Source organism: Mytilus californianus, unplaced genomic scaffold (genome assembly GCF_021869535.1).
Source record: "Mytilus californianus isolate M0D057914Y unplaced genomic scaffold, xbMytCali1.0.p SCAF_4, whole genome shotgun sequence".
NCBI classification, from domain to species: domain Eukaryota; kingdom Metazoa; phylum Mollusca; class Bivalvia; order Mytilida; family Mytilidae; genus Mytilus; species Mytilus californianus.
Genome location: NW_026262690.1, coordinates 80,553,623 through 80,575,308, shown reverse-complemented (window position 1 = coordinate 80,575,308; position 21,686 = coordinate 80,553,623). Strand labels below are relative to the sequence as shown.

The 21,686-nt window shown below is 31.8% G+C and overlaps 1 protein-coding gene and 1 pseudogene across 1 annotated transcript; both read right to left on the bottom strand.

Moving 5' to 3' along the window:
- Positions 1 to 1,947: 1,947 nt before the first annotated feature.
- Positions 1,948 to 4,339, bottom strand: LOC127738648 (heavy metal-binding protein HIP-like; annotated as a pseudogene).
- A 4,828-nt stretch (positions 4,340 to 9,167) lies between these two features.
- LOC127738643 (uncharacterized) lies at positions 9,168 to 20,149 on the bottom strand. The gene is made up of 2 exons (XM_052249966.1): positions 19,874 to 20,149; positions 9,168 to 12,729 (listed from the first exon to the last, which is right to left on the bottom strand). Exons 1-2 carry the CDS (start codon positions 20,112 to 20,114, stop codon positions 12,257 to 12,259), a joined length of 714 nt encoding a protein of 237 aa, XP_052105926.1. The 5' UTR covers positions 20,115 to 20,149; the 3' UTR covers positions 9,168 to 12,256.
- Between the last annotated feature and the right edge of the window lie 1,537 nt (positions 20,150 to 21,686).

Below are 21,686 nucleotides of genomic sequence, written 5' to 3'. Positions count from 1 at the left end.
GCGCCTCTTCATGTCGACTTAATCATACGAGGCAGACTTCATACAGGAGCTTCTCAGGAAAAAAGAAAAGAAGCTAGCATTATCATTGAACTTTATGTTCCACTAAATAGATGATGTCCTCTCAATAAATCAAAGTTTGATGACTACGTTGAACGTATCTATCTCATCGAACTTGAAATAAAGGATACAACAGATACACTTAAATCTGTCTAATATATTGACTTACACCTAGATATTGACAATGAGGGACTGCAGAGAACATCACTTTACGACATAAGATATTATTTCAGCACCCTAATTGTGAACTTTCCATTATTATGTATAAATATTCCAGCAGCGTCTGCATTTGGAGTATATATCTCTCAATTAATACGATATTCCAGAGCTTACATTTCCTATCATTATTGCCTAGATAGAGGGTTATTGCTTACTATAAAGGTATTACAATAAAAGGTTTTATGTGGTGATGTTGAAGTCATCCCTTTTAACGGACTCCATTAGGTGTTGGTTGACCGTTATGGTATATCTGTTTCACAAATGACGACGGATATGATCCAATTGTAGTAAACGCAATCCAGTCCTCTTTTCCTCGAATAGGAAATCACCGAATTGTACTTGTATTAGCAATACGACAAGGACACATGTTGCGCTAGATCAGCTTACCCTCCCTAAGCATCTGAGATATATCACCCTCTGATTTTTGTGAAGTTGTTGTTGCTCAGTCTTTTGTTTTCTATGTTGTGTTTTGTAGCTGTTTGTATTTTGGTATAACAAACATTGTTTTGTCATAGATCATGTCGTTGGTTCAACCGATTGAATTGTTTCACATTTTTTAATAGCTGACTATACGGTATTATTAATTCTCAATGCTGAAGACCGTACAGTGACCTATAAGTGCTTCCTTTGCACTCTGTTTCATAGTTGTCTTATTGGCAATCAGACTACATCTCTTTTTTTTTATTTTCAACAATATGCATGTCTCTGTGCAAAAAATGAAAGCAGCATTTTATAAATGTCACAATTTAAGAAAGGTTTACTATAAATCATGTCACTACCGAAGTACTGACTGCTGAGCTGATGATAACTCCGGGGACTGATAGTACACCAGAGGTTCTTGTTGCTCAGTGTTTTGTTTTCTATGTTTTTTTTTTGTAGCTGTTTGTCTTTTGGTATAACAAACATTTTTTTTGTCATAGATCATGCCACTGGTTCTTCCCATTGAATTGTTTCACATTTTGTAATGACGGAGAGTTTCATAGCTCACTATACGGTATTGTTAATTCTCAATGTTGAAGACCGTATGGTTACCTATAAGTGCTTCATTTGCACTCTGTTTAATAGTTGTCTTATTGGCAATCAGACTACATCTCCTTTTTTATATTCAACAATATGCATGTCTCTGTGCAAAAAATGAAAACAGCACTTTATAAATGTCACAATTTAAGAAAGGTTTACTATAAATCATGTCACTACCGAAGTACTGACTGCTGAGTTGATGATAACTCCGGGGATTGATAGTCCACCAGCAGCAGTATCGACCCTGTACTGTAAAAAATGAAAACAACACTTATAAATGTGATACGCCAGTAGCACTTTTCTACATTTACCTTCATCAGGAACGCTGAAAAGCCGAGTATTTTGAAAGCCAAGGATGTACAAGAAGCGAAACAGGTGAAGAGCTATATGACCAAAAAGGACGTAAAGTAATATCTAAATCCATCTAAAGTCAACTTTGCCTGAGGGAGTTGAAACTTATTTTCATAATAATTCAAAAATTTAAAAACGGGCAATTAAAGAAAGGTTTGCAATAAGTCATGACAGTACCGAAGTACTGACTACTGAGCTGATGATACCTCTCAGGTAAAAAAATGCACCATTTCGAACATTTTTGTAGAAATAAAACCAAAAGAAAGAATTCTATTTTTTTTTTATGAAAGTAAAACTTGATTAATTTCGTGTGTTTTTATTATGCTATAAGATAGGCAGAGAATATACTGTAGTGGCTAGTACTGCTGTAAAGATAAGGATGATTACCACTACCTCTCACTGTAACTTTGTCTCCTTTTCTTAGATGTAACACAATGTTAGCAGTAGCTTCACTATAGCCGGTACCAGGAAACAGACCAACTGTCCTAGTCTCATTCAGCCAAATGCCTGCAAACCGTTTTTCCTTCTACTGACATGACTGTAGTAGAAACATGATACAGTCCTTCCCTTGGAGCTATGAAAATTCCCGTGTTAGGATCATAGTGATTTCCATTGTTTGTCCAAACTTTATCGAACTTCACAGTTTCTTTGGCATTAATATTCTTGGTATATGATAAGGATGCAGTAAAGGCAGGAAGATCTCTCCAATTTCTGGTGTTTCTTAAATCTACTGGAATATAGAAATCAAGATTTAACACCAAAGTTTTTATACACTACTTTTGTGAAAATTACATTTCACATGTCTTAAAAGACCATAATTCATGAGTGCGCATTAAGGTGACAGTAGTTTTACGATGTTCAAATCTCATAAATCGATTAAGAAGAGTTGCGAGAGATTTTTCCAGGAGGGGTAATGGGGAATATCCTTTTCATTACTCTTCAATTAACCCTATTGACAGCATGAAAAGTGTCATTAATCCTGTAGATTTTTTAAAGGAACCTTTTACTCAACAAAACATATCACTAACATGTGCTATCAACTTTTGTTAATATAAAATTATAAATTACACAGAATGAACTCTATGGGCTGTTAGATTATAATGCTACGGATGACGGTTAGTATGATCATTTCAGGTCATTTGCATACATTGCTTTTGTAAAATTGTGCTGATCATTCTTAAAACAAAATAGACGCTGCTAATGACAGTTTCATATCCAAAAGTCTTGTTCTAGCATATTTATTTTTCCTGTTAGCTGTAATGACTTATTCACATATGTTGATTAACACATATACTGTTTCTAACTGTAACCAAAACAAGTAACGCCTTTTTTTCTTCTTAAAAAAATATTACAAATAATTAAATACAGCAAGTACCATGAAAATCAATAATTTCACATGTTGTAAATTTCTTATTTCCAACTTGATGAAAATTTAATAATTTCTTCCATTGTAGTAATTGATTGAATTTTCTAATTTGACTGTATTTATTCCTCTGAATTTAGCATCAGTCTAAATTGGGATATTTTCTAGTAATAAGTAAGTTATGATAATTTGTTATGAATTAATAAGGCTGAACAATAAACCTACCAGACTGTTGATAAAAAATGCTCAAAAGCATCAACTCCGAAAAGTCCCTAAAAATCTACCAAACTGATAATATAAAATGTTTTAAAAGAACCAACAACAAAAAGACCCCACCAGTACATCTTATTCCAAACCTAATCATATTCAGACAAAATTCATCATTAAAATCATGCCTGTACAATATTCATATATAAAGAGTAAACTTACTTTAAATTTACTTTGAGTATTACAGGGTATGAATGAAAGTGAAATAACACAAAAGCAAGTACTGCTTGTTTTCAAATTCCGTAAAATTTTAAAAATCTGCATCCTTTTCTTTACTTAAGGCCAGCTCATGTAAATTAATCGTTTAAGTAACTTACCAGATCTTTTATATTTTACAAGCATCGTCAAAAGGTCTTCAATTACTGCATTATCTGCATAAAAAAGTTTACAATAAATAAATACTATTCATTGACAATCATGAATTGAAAAGGTGAATTCTTTCATAAAGCAAATTTCATTTTATCAATACAACTTCTTAGAAGTAGTGCTATTATAATCATTATGATGTGCTTTCTATATAAAACACCCAATTACATTGATAAACTGATTGGATGTTGTTCAGGTCCAGTGGCAAATATGTCATGCATGGTTTAGAAATAGAACACATCAACAATAGCCCTTCATTGTGGTATGGTTTACCACAATGAAGGGTAGAAAATTTGGACTGCAACTGGTATATAAACTCATCATATATTGAAATTTTGTACGTCAGACGCGCGTATCGTCTACAAAAGACTCAACAGTGGCGCTCTCATTAACAAAGAACAAAGTTGAAGAGCATTCAGGACCCAAAGCTTCTAAATGAGTTAAAAAAAGGGACAGAAATTTTCTTTTTAAACAAGTCATTAAGGAATCAACGACCACTCAAAAAGAAGTTGCATGGTCCCATAGCGCATAGAGATCATGGTATCAGGTGAAACATAGCCTTTTAAACCTACCAAGTTTTGGACTGCAGTCGGCTGTAGCCATAATCATCAGTTGAAAGAAAGCAAGTCCAAAAGTAAACATCATTTTCTTTCTTTTCAGGGTGAGTAACACTGTTCATACATGGAAACACACAACTCCTTTAATGATTGAACTAATGGAAATGCTGACACTAACTAATTTTCATTTATATTGCATGACAACACTTCATTTGTAATTCAATAGGGTTAATTACTTTTTATCGTGATGCTTTTGAAACAGATTTTTAACAACCTCAACTAGGCTACAAAACTGTTTCTATTCAAAAGTATATTTCAATACAATGTATCTTCTACAATGTCATAACATTAATGGTACCAATATTACTGCACCAGATCAATTTCAATAATACAACATCCGTAAGGTCACGCTCGTACCAAAGTACTGGCTATTAGACTGGGGAATCGACCCAGTGGTATTAATGACAATAAAGGTACCAGTTCTACTGCATCAGATACACATTTCGACAGTCACAGTCTCTTCGGTGATGCTCGAGGACAAAATATTTGAAAATTCAAAATTTATAAAAAAATTAAAGACCTGGCAAAACCAAAATGCACAAAAAGTATAGCCGAAGCTGGACAAGGAATAGGAGCATTACATGAGGGAGATATATTCTTTAACTAAGATAATTTCCAAAATTTTGTAACATCTAATTTTCAGGCAGAAGATACATGTAGCAAAGGGACAGTCAAACTCCTATGTTGAAGACAAACTGACAACACCATGACATAACCGTATCTACTCCTTTCTATAAATGGTAGTCATAAAGGATGCAAGCAAGAGTGATTTATTTTAAATTCAAAGGGACAAAACTCAATATATTGAACAGCTCTTCATCATTTGACTCTTACCTTGACCGTTTCCATGCATAAGTGGGTATAGTCATAGACATATATACATATGTATATATATGTCTCTGGTATGGTTGACACCCACAACTGTAAATATTATAAATCGTATGCAATATAAATCATTCACTTCATTTTCCCATCATATTTTCCCATCATATTTGTTTTTAAAGTTCTTAATTGAAAAAAAGGTTAAGCTAGCTATAAAACCATATAGTCGAGCGTTTTATCTTCTCAGGGTTGATGGACTTCCCCGTTTTTTTTTTAAATTTACATTAGAGTTCGGTATTTTTGTTTATAATTTTTTTATACCCTCTTGGGAGTTTGAAACCAGGGAAAAAATGAATTCCTTGTCAAAAAATTCTACATGCCAAATATTGTAATTTTACCTCCTATAATCTAATAAAATATTTTAAATCTTCCAGCTGTATGTTGAAAATGTGATCAAGTTTGTATTTCAGCTTTCAAATAGAAAAAAATATCCTTATTTTTAGTTTAAAATGTTATAGATGTGTCAGTAAAAGAGGGACGAAAGATACCAGAGGGGCAGTCAAACTCATAAAATGCACCAATCTAAGAAATGTAAAACAATTGATCCCACCTATCTTTTGCTTTCAGAAGGTTCTTATTGACTAATGTACTAGTTTACAAAAGCCCACTAAAGCCTTCAGAAGGTTCTAATAACAAAACACAACTGGTACAAACAAATTGTGCATTATTGGAAAGCTTCAAAAGCTTCAAATCCAAAGCATCTTCACATATAACATATATATTTTATATATTTTTGTTGTTGTTGTTGTTATTGGTTTTGGTAGGCGGCTTAATAGTAATTGCGCCTTAAATTCATATAACATAAATATTATGTATATAAACTCACTTAATATATACTAGTTAACAAAAGTAACGATACATAAGTTTGAACTCCAATTTATCATAGAATATAATAACTATGAAAAACTGTATAAAGTATCCAATGAAAAACATTCATTTGCAAAGCAAATGCATATGATTAAAACAATCTGACCAAATTGGGCAATTATTTACCTTGGTACAGTGTATCCAATTTCATTATAAATGGAAATACATTGTCCTTGACCTCATTTTCATGGTTTAGTGACTACTTGAAAAAAAAAATAAAGATTTTTTGTAATGTTAATTTCTCTCTTATTATGAGTAATATGATAACTTTAATAGGTATGTGCGTACCTTGCAAGGTCCTCAAGTCTGTCAGACAGTTTTCTTATGAACTCGACCTCATTTCATAGATCCGTGAACAGGTTTAAGTTTTCGTGGTCAGGTCCATATCTCAGATACTTTAAGCCATAGGTCTACTATCTTTGGTATATGAAATGATTGTAAGGTGTATATGTCTGTCTGGCAGGTATGATTGACCCTTGACCTCATTTTCATGGTTCGTTGGTCAATGTTAAGTTTTCCTGATTAAATTTGTTTCTTAGATACTATATACAATAGGTCAACTTTATTTGATGCATAGAATTATTGAAGGGATGTACATGTCTGTCTGGCATGGTTCATCTGACCTTGGCCTCACTTTCATGGTAATTTGTTCAATATGAAGTTTTCATGGTTTGGTCTGTTTCTTGTATACTATGAGCAATTAGTCAACTATATTCGGTGTATGGAATGATTGTAAGGTGTATATGTATTTCTGGCTTGGTTTATCTGACCTTGATCTCATTTCCTTGGATCATGTTAAGTTTATGTGAAACTCGTAGTAAAACTTTAACATAAAATCATTGGTCAGTAAAGCAGGCGAGATATTTCAGTGTGTGCACTCCTGTTTTTTAAAATCAAACAAAAACTTTAATTTGGACACCGATTTCGACCAACTTAAAAACTGGGCCAAAATAAATAATCTAATTACATGTTTAGATTCAGCATATCAAAGAACCCCTTGAATTCAATTTTTGTTAAAATTAAACTAAGTTTAATTTCAGACCCTTTGAACTTAAACGTGAAAACTAATAGCTCATATCTAGGTTGAATAAAATTTTTGGTATGAAATAATTATTTGTTTACCCTGAAATAAAAAAATGACTATATGTAATGCTGGCAAATCTATATAGGAAAGCTTAACAAGTGTACATTAAATATGAGTTTGAACACACTATTGTACTTGACACAGTAACATGAAATAAAATGAAGTCCCTATCAACCAGAAAATGGGAAAAAAATCTATGTAAAATGTTATAGAATAAGAGTAGTAGGTTATTTTCATAAGTAACTTAACTATAAACGAGAAGAGATTACACAGAAGACCTTGTGTATTGCCTTCACACAGGGTATTAGAATCCGAAACCACAGAAGGATCTGAATCCTAAGGAGCAATTAATGAAAAGTCTGTAGCAATGGAAGGTAAAACCTGGATCGGATTCCCATGGAGGAATTTGGCTCCGTGGGAATTTTATCCAGAATTTACTTCCCCACCGTTACAAACTTTTCATTAATTGCTGCTCGGGATTCGAATCCCTCTGCAAATTTCAGATCGGAATACACGGTGTGCTGCAATGACGTCTTAGTGCTGTCAGTGTTAAAGAGTTATATTGATTGTAAAAAATAAGTATTTAGTAAAATAAAGAAAGGCGAATGTTAACGTAAATAAATGAAAAAAATGCTTAGGATGAAGAATCTTTGCATATATATAAATATATATATATACATATATATATATATATATAATAAGCAAGTCTAAAAGGGTACAACATCACCAAAAAAATAGTAAAATCATGAACAAATATTTAATATTTCGGATAACTAATATCCTTCATCAGTAAGATGTCAAATGATTTGACATGTGGTAGTTGAACTGAAATAATGATCTTGAACACCATACAAATTATCACGAATCAATACGCTGGTAAATTTTTTCAAATTTGATGTTTGGTAGGAGGAATAAATTCCTTAAAACTGTGTGAGTCCTTTACTGAAGCCTGAGTTACAGGAAACAAATGATGGTAGGGATTCATTTTATGGTTTTCCATAACTGCCCTCTGGGGAAACTGTCCTCAACTTTCTTATCCAAAAACTTTCCCGAGCAAGTCTGTCGGTCCTTGACCAACCCTCGTTGTGGTCTATGATAGTGATGGTAAGGTTTTTGAGATCAGCTTGGGGTTGCACAGGTGATCTCAAATGACGACTTACGGGGAGGTCGGGCTTGCAGGTGTACCATTTATGCGTTTGTTGAATGGGTGTTCTGTCTTGCCAACATACTGCATGCCACATCGACACTGAAGGAGGTATACAACATTGGTTTTGCAAGTAAAATTGCAATATGTAGTGTATACGGACCCAGTGGAGTGGCAAGTAAATGTTTGAGTATTCAGTATTTGTTGGCATCAATCCTAAGCATTTTTTCATTTATTTACGTTAACATTCGCCTTTCTTTATTTTACTTAATACTTATTTTTTTACAATCAATATAACTCAATGCCCAACACAAGTACAAAGTTGAAGAGCATAACTTTTACGACAGACTGAACTTTAATATTGACAATGCCAATGTAGGAATGTAGGATCGCTATAGCTATCTCTTGCCTGTTTTCATATCCCTGCAAGTAACACAAACAGACTGAAAATATTTCATAGTGTACCTTTTTAGCATCTTTTATCTCAAGAACAGTAAGAGCTACAGTAAACCAGTCAAAAGAATCCAGGAAATTAAATGAAAACCTGCATCAATATATTGCTTGAAAATACCTAAAAGAAATGATAGAAAATTACAATTTTGGATTATTTTGAATCCCATTTTTATTTGAAAATTAAAACCAACTCAACTCAATCCTCTAAAGTGATGTAGATGTGTAAAGCAAAATATTGACCTATGCAACATTGTCCCCCAAAACAATATTTCATGACTTTCCATCATGAAATCTTGTTCTCAACTATGAAATACTGTCCAAAGAAGGACAACTTTCCATATAAATTATGTCCATAATGTATAATCATTGGTAACTTCAGTGTTTATATATAATTACTAAAATTTTCAGGAATTATGCACAATCACTAGAAAAAATGTCAGGGATTGCACATAATAACTGGAATGAAGACAAAATGAATAAAAGTAAAACAATTTATTCTATAAAATTTAAACTAAACATCTTTAGAAACATAAATATTACAATCTTAAGCACATTATACAATATTCTAATACAAATCATTTATTCTTACTAACTACATTGTAAATATAAATGACATCTACTACGAGGGTCTGGATGGGGATCTCTTATTTGTTTATTCTTGTATTGTTTAGATATTTTTTTCTTTTTCTCTAAGCTATATTTATTTTGCTCATTATTCTCTATTATGTATATTTTAGCACACTATTATTCTATATTCTTATTTTTTCGGTCTATTTTTGTCTATTCTTAATTTTTTAGCCCTTTATTCTATTGTTTGCCTATTATTTTCTATTTGGTAAACCCCATCCCGACTCTTTACTATTGAAAATTTGCTCTGCTTATCCTTTTTTTTTGGCAAACCCCCACCCCCTAAAAAAACCCTTAACCTTCACATATTGAATCTGATTTTACTGCACTTTGATGAAAAATAAAGGGTTCATTAGAAACATCTGAAGGTGCTAAAAAGGTCAATCAGACATCTCAAATTGATTCCTTGTGTATTATCTAAGCATAATTTCATGTTTCGTAGTCAGGCAATATCCTTTTCAGCCCTTTTATGAACGATGGCCATTATGTTTTTTGGGTCTCCCTTTTCAAGATCAACATACGGAATCGGTATATCAGCCTCCTCCACAATCGTCTTCAATCTGTCAAGCATGTGTTTTGTTTGTGTGTCTGGACGTTTAGATGCATTTCTTTGCTTAATTCGAATTCCTTGTTCTCAAACTCTCAATCCATTTGTTGTACGGCAAGTTACATGATCTGTGCATTTATGCTGGTGTTATTAATTTCAACTTAGAAAGCTTATTTGTTTATGAGTTAATGTGGTTTAACACAGTTGAATAGAATATTCTCAGAAAAGATGTTCATTTTAATAAGATTGATAAATGGACAAGGAATGAGAACTGTCCACTTAAACAATAAAGAGGTGATACATATGATTTATTTGTACCAAACAGAGAATCTTTGTATTATTGATAATCCCTGAAAATATTACAGGGAATTTGTAAAATAATTCTTGATATTTTCAGTGATTATGTAAATTCACTGGTCATTTTCAGGGATTATATTTAACCACTTATGATTTTAGTGATTATGCATAATCCCTGATTTTACAAATTTACTGTCACATATATAAAGACAATATTTCATAGATGGATTGTCATGAAATTTGTCTCATGAAAAGGAGAATATAAACATTTGTTATTTTGGATAATGATATTACATGTAACAGTATTCGTCCATACCAATTTTAAGCAAATTAAGTCGTCTCGCAGGCCTCCAGATTTTTTGGAAAATTTAGTGTTCACCCCAAGAACCGGTTTGGCTACAACATAACAATTTCAAGTTTATTTACAATTTACACAGTGTGTATATGTTAAGGATGTTTAAATGAACATATGTTCTCATAGTTTAGGACTTTACTCATTATAGGTTGAAAAATACAGGCAAAGTTTCGATGTTTATGAAGTGTCCTATATTTTGACTTTAGTGGAACCTTAAGGTGTTTTATTTGATTGAAAATAACAAACAAACCTTGCATAAATATTTTATAAAATAATTATGGAATACACACATACTTTTCAAATAAAATATTAAAAACACTCACAATTTCCTGTTAGGAAAGACATAATTGGATTAAGAAATATTTTTCAAGGACAGTGTTTCACAGTGAAATACTATCATGGACAGAATTTTATAGTGAAATATTGTCAAGAAGGAGGTGATACAATTTCATGGACAAGGACACTATTTTATAGTGAAATACTGTCCTTTACCGTATTTCATGATGAAATAGTGTCCGCGAACATTTTTTCATGGGAGACATTATTTTATATTACAGATAAAAGGTGCTTATTAAGAATTATAATTAGTTTTCATATGTAGTTGTTAAAATTTCAAATAAATTTCAGTTCATAACGGTGGCAAAACAAAAGTGTAAAACATACATGTATCAAGATTTATGATCAATGAATGTCTATGAACATTTGTGTAAGAATAATAATAGAGTTATCTTCCCTATCAATCCTAGATACAAGGAGATAACCCATGGATATTCCTTCGTTAACAAAAAAAGAAGTCACCAGAATATAATTTCAGACTCCACATTGCGTACACATGTACGATTTAAATTTTCTTATGATCAAACAAAAGTATTGTGGTTCAAATATACCCTTTCAACAAGTCGAAAGACTAGAAAATTGTCAGAAAATACAGACAGATTTCATCACTAACATCCATTAAAAATGGCAGTAAAACATTCAAATACATTTGTAAAGCTCATAGCTATATATAAAAAAAAACATTTTTTGCAGAAATTTGCAACCTAAAATGATGAAAAATCATTATAGCATGAGACTACTAGTAATATATAAAGAAATTGTATAAATTATTTTGGTTTTGCATTATTTTCATACATAAATATTTCTAGATTTAAATCTTTAAAAAATATTATAAAATTAATTGATGTAAACTTCAGTTAAAATACTTCTTTGTTTCTCATGTCTATTACATTTACTTTATAGAACCTCAATATCAAAATGCTTTATCCTCACAAAATTGCGGACATTTTGCTTAAATTTCATTGCTTTATTCCCATATTTAAAATGATCTGAATAACACACTTCTGGTCATAGATTACACAATAATATATCTTTTTTATTCTATTTTGAAAGGTAGGTTATTTAATAATTTGATTCTATATCATCTTAACACTCGTACATGTAATATGTGTAAGGTTAAGTCAGGCCCAAAAAAATATAAATGAGTAATATTGTATCACACAATATTCTAATTTTAGAGATGAAAACATTTTTCTTTGTAAAAAAATTCTTTCATCTCAATAAAACATTTTCATTCTCAATTCATTAATTTCTGTTTCTTGTTGTTCTGTTATAATTACATATTCTTGTTTTTGTCTTTGAAGCAGTGCTATTTCACAATTTGTGTCACTACTACTTTGATCAAATCATATTTTGGAGGCCTGTTGTATTCAAATAACAAAATGCCTGCAGCGATTCCATAACCTATTTAGTGATGTGATATTGATATTTCATTCCATGTTGTTTAGACACTGATATAAGAAAACTTTGTAGGCACAAAATAATGACATTTACAATTAGTTTAGTATAAAAGCAGTTTCTTACATTATACATTACACTGATTAAAGAGAGGAAGACAATCTGCCTGCTAAACTTGTATTTTTCCTCTAAATCAATTATTTTTCTCTTCAGTTCTTTAATTTGAGTGTCTTGTTCTTCTGTAGTCATTCCATGTTCATGTGTTTTTCTTTGAAGTGTTGCTATGTCAACATTTCTCTTTTCTTCCTTGATTTGATCAGTTTTTGAAGACCTCCTGTATTCAGCTAACAGAAGTCCAGCAGAAATTGCATATACTAATGTTTCACCAACTATTTTGGTTCCTAAATCGTACGCTTGTTCGTCTGATAATTGTTTCACTGGTAATATACTTTGTGATCTTGAAATCATTAAATTATATCCTGAAAAAATTAAAATGCAATTAAAAACCTATCCTAGATCTTAACCTAAATTATGAAGTCATCTATTTAAACATGAAGAGTTCAAGGAGCCTTTGGTGATTACTTGGAACATAAGTGTCACTGGAATCTGTCAAGAATGCTGATTGAACCTGATATTATTTAAAATACATTTGATATACAAATCGCATAGACTTACTTTTTATATTGTTTCTACGAGAGTAGCAACATCATGGTATATACTATATTAGGTTTATTTCCATTGAAGAAAATTGTCTCTACTTGTTTAATGTGTAGAGGGAAATAACTGAATTGTGTTTCTTAACCATAATTTCCCCCAAAAAATCTTCTGGTATATGCAACCGAAATGGACATAGTTTTTAAAGAATTTTCAGGTCACGTCAAACAGATTTTTATGCTTATTCCACACCTTCATAGAGTTTCTTTTACTTTACTTAACATAGCATTTCAGAATGTTTCTTAAAAAATCCTAGAAATTCTAATAATAAGAAAAGAATGAAGAAATTAAAACTTCTTCTGTCGCCATAAATTATGAAAAACTATTTCAAGAGACCCAATTCAATATCTGAACAAAATAGGGTCTTTTGTTAACCTATAAATAATACAGCTGGACAGAAATTACAATACATCCACTGTAATTTCAATTTTAACTTTTAACAAACGATTATGCATGTCCTTAACCTTGATTTGCACATAAATTGTTTTTAGTTGTAGTAATAAGAGTCATTTCAATAATTTCCTTAAAGTCACTACTGGTTGAAATCCTGGCTAAATCCTTCTAGTCAAGACATCTTACATATTTAACTTTAAAAAAAATCAGATATCGTTAACTACAGTTAATGCTGCTTCAAATCACTACCGATTGGGCGTTTTAGTGAGCGCCTCAGATTGGACTCGGTAATAAACAAAAGGCAGAAGTATTACCAGAATACTTTACTACTGTCTTCACAAATGAACCGCAAAGAGGGATCCCTGAACCTAAACCAATCTTCATACATAATGAAATGGAAGAGCTAAAATTAGCAAAGAAAGGGTATTGAAACATCTACGAAAATTTACTAACATCCAAGATTGTTTAGATAAAGGAAGGTATAGCTGAACCCTTAAACTTAATTTTCAGCCAATAATTAACCAATAAAGCAGTCCCCAAAGAATGGAAAAATGATCTAGTGAATGCTATTTTTAAAAAGGAAATACATCACAAGCTAAAAACTACAGGCCTGTAAGTCTTACTTCAGTAGTTTGTAAAATTATGCATGTTATGGAGAAAATCAGAAGAGAGCATGTAATTAGTCACATGAAACTTAATAAATTATTCTCAAACAGTATGGCTTTATTTCGAAAAGATCAACTGCTCTACAACTAATAGTAGTAATCAATAAATGGATAGAAGCCTTAGAAAATGAATATCAGGTAGACTGCATATATACAGACTTCATGAAAGCATTCGACAAAGTACCTCGTAGGAGACTTATAAAGAAAATTGAAAAATATGGAATAATTAACACAATATTAGACTTGATTACAGATTTTCTAACATATTAAAAACAAAGAGTTTCAGTGAATGGTGAAACATCAGACTGGAAGGGGGTTACAATCGCAATACCCCAAGGCACAGAATTAGGCCCTCTGTTATTTATTCTTTACATAAATGACTTACCAGATTGCATTAAATCGGATGCCTACTTATTCGCTGATGATACTAAAATTTTCAGGATCATAGAAGATAAGAGTTACCAAGATATATTACAAAATTATTTAAATCAGCTAGAAAAATGAAGAAATACATGGCTTTTGAAATTCCACCCTGAAAAATGCAAACAGATTAATATAAGTAGAACTGCAAGAGACGAAAGCATATCATACAATCTATTAGGTCAAAATATTAGTAGATACAAAGAAGAGAAGTATATAGGCGTAGTTTTAGACGAAGATCTATCATTTGACAAACATATTTGCGAAAATGTGAATAAAGCGAATTTTTGCTGCACTAAGAAAATCTTTTAAATTGTCTTTCCTCTATACAAACCATTAGTAGGAACACAGTTAGACTATGCTAGTTCAGTATGGGCACATTTTAGAAAAAAAATGTGTATTGATAAAATTGAGAATGTACAAAAAAGAGCAACACGACAGATACCAGGTTTCAACATTTCAAGTTACACAGAAAGACTGAAGAAACTTAGGCTACCGACACTGTCATATAAAAGAGTCAGAGGGGATATGATAGAGACATTGAAAAGATATTAAAAAGAAAATACGACCCAGAAACCAGTACATTTCTCAAATTAATAGCAAATACAGAACATAGAAATAGTACAAGAGTGAAAAGTAATCAAATCACTCAACGAAGAATCAAAACAAGTTTGAGGAAGAATAGTTTTGCATTAAGAATCGCCAAAATATGGAACAAGTTACCATATTAAGTTATACCCTATCAATAAACGCTTTAAATAATAGACTGGATAAGCATTGGGAAAACGAATAAATCTATTATTTTGATTATCGAACTCAACTAACCGGAGGTAGCAACAGCAATAATAGAGATCAAAACACAATATATGAGTCTGATGAAGAGTTACAGTGAGGATCCTGTACCGGAAAAAACATTAAGTAAATTATATCTTGACTTACATCTGAAACTGTCAAGGAGGCTCATTTGAACAATTTTACAAAAAAGAGATAATATGATTTTCCCAATTTCTATCTAGCAACCTTCGAGCATCGCATCTTTGTAAAGTTTATATGTCCAAGTTCATACAATATTCCAAAGCTTGCGTTTCTTTTCATGAATACCTCTATCAAGGATCGTTACTTTCCATGAAGGTATTAAATCATGGGGGTTTTTTTTTTTTGCCATGTTTTTTTCTGTTTGCGTCTATATCTATTTTGTTTAATGTAAATGTAGTAACCTGAGCGTTATTGTTGTGTTTTATAGACGACGGAAAGAAAACAAAAATAAACTAAGTACAAGGGCTATTTTAAGTAGGAAATGTTACATAGACACTACTTATCTATTGTTGAAGACTGTGTTGAAATATATATGTCGTCTGGCTTCTTTTGTATAGTTTGGTTTCTGTTTATTTGACGTGTACCAAACATCGCCTTAAAATTTAGAACAAATCATGAGAAATCATTTATTAATTTGTTAATGAGTGCGGACAATAATAAAAATGAACGTTTTGGACACATTCCACATTATATTAAAGAAACATAGTTGAAGTAAAAGTCAGACTTATGTTATATCTAGTATCAAAAAAGTTCATTATGAACATTTGTTGTAGAAAAACAAAGAAACTACAGATACATTTGTTTGAAGATTAGTTTATGTCTATCCAGGATCACTTGCTAGACAAAAAAAAACCAGAATTAATATCAACAGTATCACAGACAGGCACCTATTTATAGAATTTATAGACATCTCACACTAGATGAATTTTCAAAAAAACAATTGTATATTTGGTCCTGATTTTTAACTACAGAAAGCATAATTTTGAAATTAAAATTGATGATGCAAACAAGGATAACAGTCAGAAGAAAACTGAAACAAGTAATTTTATTCAATATTCCTTTAAACTGGGAATAACAAGACTATAACTCAAAAAGTCCCATACCTTTCCAACAATGATATTGTTAAGGGGTATTCTGGTTTTGCCCTATATATAAATAAAAAGAAATTTTATTCTAAATTCTATTCTTAGAAAAGGGTTTGCAATATAAATACAGAGTCTGCTCTTTTAAATATAAACAACCGTAGTTTACCGATGTTCAAATCTTAAATCGATTAAAAAGACAAATCAAGGTAACAAACATAATAGGGCAATCGCATGAACTCCAAGACTGGATGCGCCAACAGGGTAGGCATCTCATACTAAGCATGCATTACTTGTTATGCGAATCGACACACTCGATCAAAATGTCACCATTGGTAATGGAATAAAACCAATAAATCTACAGATTAGACGACTATTCTGGTATCTAGATATCTAACACTGCTAAAACACGTCGCCAGTGAGTGGAGATTCATGAACCCATGTTTCAACTCCTTTTGCTATGCATGCATCGTCTGCCATGCGAATCATCACTCAGTCAAAATGTGTCAATCGGGAATACACAGTTGAACTAGAAAGAATGAATATAACATGAAAACCAACTTTAGGACAAGCAGGTGATGATGGTTAATGAAGCTTAGCGTCCAACAGCGATTATTACATGCATTGTTGTTTTATACCCTGCGTTTAGCTAGACTGACTCAATGATTCAAATATTAATGGGAAAGCCCATAAGGTAACGGTTAGCAGGACACATTATCCTCTCTACGAGCCTACCAGTCTTTACTCATTCACCATACTGATGTGTGCAAGGCGGGGAAATAGCAACTGCAAAATGAAAAGTTTTTTGTTTGATGTTATTGTGAATCGGATTAAACACCTCCCACGCAAAGGGCCAGCCGTAAACTGAGACCACTGAGACCACTGAGCTTGTTCTGAGCTAAATAATTGTCAACATGCACTTTAATCCAACAATTGGTAAAAAAAATTGTTTTTAGAACTTTTGAATCATTTATCATAATTTATTAATAGCGACGAATATAAAGGTTGCATTTTGTTAATACAGCTGTTTCACAAACCATGCCTCTTTTGGGGAGATATATAATATTCAAATATATTTTGTTTTGTTTACCTACTGGTTCCCAGATATGATTCTATTCTATATCTCATAGAGACACAAATTGGAAATTTTACTAGTATAAATACCCATGGATAGCCGTCAAATTGAGTTCTGAGGAAGACCCAAAGTGAAGGGAGGGGTAGTACAGAATTTAAGTATAAGTTTAAACTCTTAGAAGTTCGGGGTATATGAATGTTGAAAATATGCCGCACAGCCCTATGGTTTGCCCTTTGTAAAAATATTAGAGCATATAGGATATAATTTTTTACGAAACTTCATTGTAAAAGTGGCACAATTTTAGTAGTAAAAGGAGATTCTATGGGAAATTGCATTGTCTATATTTACAGAAGTGCAACTTTTATAGAGTGTGAAAAAAAGAATACAAGAAGAATTTCACCAAATCTGGTTTATTTTTAGAGATTTTAATGAAATTAACTCAAATATAAAGATAAATAAATATTTCATGAAGATTGAGAAAATCCTGTGCCTTAGATATGATAACTCAGCATAAATTCACAGTTTACAGTATGCATAGTTTACATAAAGCCCTGTATGCAAAGTAAATTCATAACATATGCATATATGTAATTTAAATTGTTAAGAAGTTCTTATATTTACTCTTCACAGTCATTGAAACTTATAGATCCTTGATGAACATTGTTGTTGGGGTGTTTTTGTCCTGTCGAAAACCCATAAGTAAGCCGCAACACCTGCCTGTGCTTTTTTGTGACTGCGGCATAACAAAGTACAAGCTAGAGATACAAAAATACCTCTATAAAACTAACAATAGTGTGTTCTATCCTAAAAATATATATGGATCATACATCAGATGATTTAACCTGTAAAGGATATGATTTTATTAATATAAAGGTCTTTTGTAAAGACAACAATAAACTTGCTTTGAAGTTATGCAAAAATTAGATTTTAGCAGTCAGTTCTATAAAACTTTTAATCAATTTATATATCAAACTGGTAACTTCATACATACAACTTTTGCAATTATGGCTTTGTTTAAAGATGATACTATTGTGGCAAGATTTCTAAACTGAACATTTGAGGCAGAAAGTGTGAACTTTTATAGATAAATGGGCATACAGTAAGATGTGGACTGGAGACAGAGGCAGAATTGGATACTTTATATAATCTTGAATGTTGGAATGCTGAACTATTAAACTTTGCAATTATAGTATTCTGAAATGCTTTCGATTTGTTATCAGAGGAGTTTCATACAGGTTCTAGACATTTCATTTCAGAAAACATGCACATAGGGTAAGCTAACAATAATTAAAGTCTTGGTTTCAAATTCTTTATAAATCAAAAATTGAAACAGGGGTGGGGATATCAAATGTACTGTTAAAGAAAAGTTACACGCAGTGATTTCTTTTAGGCTTTTGATAAATGTAGAAATTAAACTAAAAATCCAAAAAACTTCCACAGGCAAAGTTTATCTTAGGTGAATTTAGTTATTTGTTTTCTGTCCCTTTTTGCTATGTAGCTTCTACCATTTATAAGTTATAATACATCTCTCGCTTTAAAATGTTAGTGTTTGAGCTTTCCTGGTGATGGTAAATTAAGAAAAGCGCTTTGGACGCAATGAAATTATAAAGTGTTTATTTCATTTACTAGATTTACATGTATCAACAGGAGACAAATTAAACGCTCCAATCAGGGATCACTGCATTGTCAAAGTGAGAAAAAACTCTTAAGACAACATTAGTCGTCTCTAAACTACGTAATCATATACTAGTTTGTACCAGAGTCTAATTGTATATTCACTTCATTCAAGATTAGTACTCGATGGTCAATCTGGGGTTGGCATTAAAATATACAGAAACGACTATATCCTAATAAATCAAACCAACTTACACCTGAAAAGCTGAAAAATTTATAAGTAAAAAAAAACACCAGACAACGCCTTGAGCAAGAAGAAAAAATAACGAAAAGACAAGCAACAGGAAAATAAGATGCTGTATGGTTGCCAACTAGACAACCATCTACAAGAGACAAAATTAAGTGGAAGTAAGCAACTATAATTCCGCCTGTTAATTGTAAAATAATGAACTGTAATTTGTAAGCAACAAATATTTGAAGAAAAAAAAGAGAAAAAAAACGTTGGTTGATATAGTCTTATGTTTGATTTTGTCAGGTTTTATGGACTTTCCCTTTTTGAATGTACCTCGAAGTTCGGTATTTTTGTGAATACTGTTTTACTACACCGTTGGTTGATATAGTCTAACGTTTGATTTTGTCAGATTTTATGGACTTCCCCCTTTGTTTTAATCAACCTTGAAGTTCGGTATTTTTGTTTATTCTTTTTACACACAAATACACATTGTTTAAATTTCATGCTTAACTGTCCCTGAGCGAAATGAAAGTAGACATTTTATTTCTGAAATCTTGAATAAGTTACATATATGTTAGTAGCATGAATAAAAGGTAATTTTATAATTCTTACTTTGTGCAACTCTTTCAATGACTGCACGAAACTGAGGATTCTGCTTAATCGATTTACTAAATCTATTTACAACTGGTCTTATATTCTCTTTGATAAATAAAGTGACCAAATGAAAAATTGGCAAATTTACATTTTCGTCTTCTTTGGGGTTTGACGATCTTCTTTTTTTAATTCTTCTTGAAGATTCTTTGACAAGTAATGCAACACGTTGAAGAATCAATTTTGCTATTGGCCATACCATGACTGAATACCTTCGACTGCATTGAGGTGAAACGGTCGTATTTACTTCCCTGAATCTAATGAAGTCTCGGTTATCCTAACGCTTTACTTTTTGCAAACAACATCTAGGTTTTTCTCTAGCCTGGGATTCTATTATTATCAACTGGGTGAACAAAAGAAGTCCATCTGTATGACTTGTATTGCCGGGGAAAAGTAGGAAATCCGTTTAAGTATACCATAAATTTTAAATGATGCATAAAAAGCATGTTTCTCATGGTAAGTAAATATTCGGTGTTAAGTCTAATGAGGTAACTATATCAAATATCAAGAAAATGATGACGGGAGTATGGCTTTGACAATTGGAAAATTCCGTAAAAGATCTGTCTACGTTGACGTTTATTACAACTTTTCCTCAGATTGTCACTTTTCTAAATATCTTAGTAAAGCTGATTGAAATTTTTTTCAAGATAAGCGGAAAATCTTAAACAATGTTGATATGAAAGAGAAGTGACTATAGATAGCAATGATGAGTTCTATTGTCTTAATTTTCAAAATTTTCCTAGCTCTGTCCCATACTGTTCTTATATTGAAAAAGAGTGGCGACAGATACCAAAGGCTGGAGATAGACGGAAAAATCATGGCAAAAAAAGAAAAGCCACAATTTACAATCACGACATAAAAAAACTAAAGATTAAGCAAGACAAACAACACAAAAAGCCGCATGATTAAAACAAGAATAAAGAATTAATAACATTATGGATAAATATCAGTTCAAAACGTCCCTACATTTGGGAAACGAGAGATTTCCTGTTTTTATGGAGGTAAACAACTTATCCTACAGTTTTCAACGATCAGCAGTAAGACTTCTTAAATCTCTCTCTAGTATATATATATACATTGAAAATGAGCACTGCAATTTGTGTAACCTAAGACTTAATGTCCAGATGGTCAAACCAGGTCAATTTACAATAAAGGAAGGTCCCAATTGTCAATAACTCCTCCAACAATTTTAAATAAAATTGAAAATGGAAATGGGGAATGTGTCAAAGAGACAACGACCCGACCATAGAGCAGACAACAGCCGAAGGCCACCAATGGGTCTTCAAGCATGCAAACTTAGCAAATTTCTGTATTTAATTCTTTGGTAAAACAGCTGTTTAGGGCTTGACATAATAGTATTGATTCACTTATGTATAGTCGAAGACCTTATTTCGACCTGTAGATGTCGTTGAGTTGCTATTCCATTAATGTACATCCCACCCCACTGTTATTCGTATGATTATTTGCAAGTCAAGCAGGTTGATTGATAACAGATTTAATCTATGATAAATATTTAATGTCGCTTAGAAAAGATATGACCTGGCTGGATTATCTAAAAACATAATTAAGAAAATCAGTATTCAGTTCTTTGTTAGGAGCACATGTATTAGTTTTGTTTTTTTAAGTTAGCATCATCATTATTTGATCTAAAATTGAAAGTCAGCAAAACTGTAAACAAGCAAATTTTCAAGAGCGAAAGGACACGCGAATATGGATCATTGAGAATATGTCAGCATTCGATGTCTTGTTTAACAAATACATCAACAACGTTCGA